The sequence below is a fragment of the Propithecus coquereli genome, unplaced genomic scaffold, assembly GCF_000956105.1.
Source record: "Propithecus coquereli isolate 6110/MARCELLA unplaced genomic scaffold, Pcoq_1.0 Scaffold128, whole genome shotgun sequence".
Taxonomy (NCBI): domain Eukaryota; kingdom Metazoa; phylum Chordata; class Mammalia; order Primates; family Indriidae; genus Propithecus; species Propithecus coquereli.
In genome coordinates, this window is record NW_012136969.1 from 3,929,159 (window position 1) to 3,932,732 (window position 3,574).

The 3,574-nt window shown below is 35.2% G+C and overlaps 1 protein-coding gene across 1 annotated transcript in view; it reads right to left on the bottom strand.

Moving 5' to 3' along the window:
- Nucleotides 1-2,036: 2,036 nt before the first annotated feature.
- The window catches only part of MRPL50 (mitochondrial ribosomal protein L50), a 22,803-nt gene continuing 21,265 nt past the window's right edge, over nucleotides 2,037-3,574 (bottom strand). The window contains exon 2 of the mRNA XM_012638284.1: nucleotides 2,037-2,866. Coding sequence (XP_012493738.1) covers nucleotides 2,479-2,866 — 388 coding nt within the window. The 3' untranslated portion in view covers nucleotides 2,037-2,478. The remainder of the gene's footprint in view (nucleotides 2,867-3,574) is intronic.

A 3,574-nucleotide genomic window follows, 5' to 3' on the forward strand; every position in this document is an offset into this window, starting at 1 on the left:
CTCTCACTTCCCTCAGCCTCTAGGGGTAGATCTGTATATATCTGCTCACCGCAGAACATAATACTCTTACCATATCAGGCTGTCTTAGACTCAACATTATCGACATCTTGGACAAGATAATTTGTTATTACGGAGGGCTCTCCTGTTCATTGTAGAATGTTTAGCAGCATCCCTGCTTCTGTCTACTAGATGCCAGTAGCACTCCTGTCCCCCAGTCATGACAACCAAAAGACAGTGCCAAATGTCCCTGGCATGCAAAAATGTCTCTGGTTGAGAACCACTGTACCAGATGATAAACTCCTAAAGATAGATGTTTTATTGATTTAGGAGGTTCTTTGAAAACATATTTAGTAACTGCTTGAATAACTATTATTGAGTAGATGGGCCAATGTGAAGTAACGTGTATCATTTAAGTGCTTAATAAAAGATGTGTTCATAAATTACCTAGAGATTCCTGTTCCCCATGGAGTTGGCATTTGATTGGTACTGCTCATCCCTATAGAAACTGGAAGCACCAGAAATAAAATGGTGTTTGGTCAAGAATATGGTTTTTAATGCAATTTCTCCTTGCCTTAAAGACTTTGTTCCCGCAATTAATCTCTCTTTCTGAACCAGTTTTTAAAATCAACTTCTTACTACCTACTAGAGTATTCCCAGGGCACAAAATATACTGTAATGTGTCCTATTTTTAAACAAAAAAAATTTCCCCTAGACTACATGTTCCCTTCTAGCTACTGCTCACCTTTTCAACAAGACTTCTCAAAAGACTTGTCTATACTTAGTATCTAACTCCTCACCTCCCATATTCTCCTCAAATCACTGCAGTCAAATCTCATCACGCATAGAATGAAAAGTAATTCACATAAATGGATTAAACACCCCAACAAAAGATACAGAGTGGCTGAATGAATTAAAAAATAAGACCCAACTATATGCTGTCCACAAGAAACTCATTTTAGATTCAAGGACACACACAGGCTGAAAATGAAAAGATGTAAAAAGATGTTCCATGGAATGTTAGCCAAAAGAAAGTAGGAATAGCTATACATACATCAGACAAAACAAACTTTAAGTCAAAAACTGTCTCTAGAGACAAAGATGAAGGTCATTACGGAAGGATAAAAAGGTCAATTTAACAGGAAGATATAACAATTGTAAATACATGTGTACCCAACATGAGAGCACCTAAGTATATAAAGCAAATATTGATAGATCTGAAAGGAGAAATTGACAACAATGCAATAGCAAGAGAATTCAATATCCCGCTTTCAATAATGGATAGAACATACAGACAGGAAATCAATAAACAATGGACTTGCATACCACTATAGACCAAATGGACCCAACAGAACTTTCTATACAACAGCAAAAGAATATACAATCTTCTCCAGCACACACACAACATTCTCTAGATCATGTGTTAGGTCACAAAACAAGTCTTCGCAAATTTAACAAGATCAAAATCATACCAAGTATCTTTATTGACCACAATAGAATTAAACTAGAAATAAGTAACAGCAAGAAAATGAAAAAATTGACAAATGGAAACTAAACAACACCCTCTTAATCAACCACTGAGTCAAAGAGGAAATAAAAAAGGAATTTAAAAAATAAGACAAACAAAACAAAACATACCAGAATTTATGAGATGCAGAAAAAACAGTAATAAGAGGAAAGTTTATAGCAATAAATACCTCTATTAAAAAAGAAAGATCTCAAAGAATTTAACATTTAACCTCAAAGAATTAGAAAAAGAAAAAATTAAGCCCAAAGGAAGGAAATAATAAAGATCAGAGTAGACATAAATTCAATAGAGAATAGAAAAACAATAGAAAAAAAATCAAAAGCGCTTAATAGTTGGCACATAGCCTAATTTTTTTCAAAGTTATAATACATACTTTAAAGAAACAGCAAGGGAGAAAAGAAAAGCAAATTTCACTTAAAAAAATTAAAAACACACATAATTTTAATAAATCTACTTTAATTCCAAAAGAAATTAATCCAGAATGGACGGTAATATGCAATACAGATGTTTATGTTTCTCTTATAAATACTTAATCTAATACAAGTTTCTATAATTGTATACATGCTATATACAATTCTATCTTGGATTTTAGAGTCCTAACAGAACTAAAACATTTTCATGCAACTACTACTTTATGCCTATGAAGGGTCTGAATTTGTAATGTCCTCCTGTATTAAGCTCAAGTTAATTTCAGTGTTTTTTGAAGAAGAAATTTTTCATAAATTATTAATGACTCAATTCCATTAAAAAAACGGCTTCAGCAAATGTGAAGATACAAAATCCTCTTATTTCTTTGTTGATTCATGATATGAGACAAAAAAAGAGATGATGCATTCTTCTACAGAAAAAGTGGGTTTAGAGAACAGTTCTGATGGCATTTTATATACCAAGAGGTCTAATATGTAGCCCCCTTCCTCAAGGGGAAAAATGATTTCAATGTGCTCCCCTTCTGCTCAATAACTCCAAGTGATTTTCAAATTAGGAGGCAGATTACTGGTATTAAGTTCATCAAATTTAGATCTATCTTGAACAGGGACATTATAGAAATCAAGAACATCTCTGACTCTGCACATCTGGTACAGCCTGGAGTTAGGGACTGCATGGCCCAAGTCATCAGCTAAATGTGCCAAGAGATTGAACTTCAGATGACCATCTTCCAGGGAGATATCCTGCCAATTACTGGGAAGAGTTGAACCAAAAACTTCTTTAACATAAGATTCCAAACGACTCTGGAGATCTTCAGGTGGTATGTACGTTCGGCTTCGTAAGGGTGGACACACCAGAATAGGTTCCTTTTTCACCTCTTCTACTGTCTCAGCTACCACTGGCTCTTTCTCCTTTCTGAAATGATAAAAAACAAATACGTGAATCTTTGGTTCACTGTATTAATGGTTTGTGTCAACAAATACCAAACCAAATTTTGCCCACCAATCAAAATCAATAAATAATTTGCACACTCACTACTCTCTGAGCATGCTGGAGAAAAAGAAAGAATAAGATAGGTTCCTGCCCTTGGAATGCTTATAGTTGAATTGTGTTGGCACAGGCAGAAAACAAAAGCTAAGTATATATTACACACACTGTAGGAATTCTTGGAAGACTGGATGAAGAAGTAAGGTAAATCGTTCTGTCTGGGATTCTCAGTCCTCCAAAATCTAATCCCAATCTACCTCTCTAACCTTACCTCCCACTAATCTCCTATATACACTCCATGTCCTACTCAAACTAAACTATATTCTGTTTCCAAAACACAGTCCCACTTTCCTGACACCATCTGCTGGTTCGAGTTATATCTTTTCTGAAATGCCTTTCATCTTTACCTATGAAATTCTACTTATCCTGTAAGTCTTAGGATAGAACTGGTCTCCTTATAGAAGCTTTACCAAAACAAGTGTAAGATCCTCTGATCTCCTTAGCACTTTATATTGCTCTCATAGCATATCACATCCTGAGTTTTTTTTTTTTTTTGAGACAGAGTCTCACTTTGTTGCCCTGGCTAGAGTGAGTGCCGTGGCGTCAGCCTAGCTCACAGCAACCTCAGACTCCTGG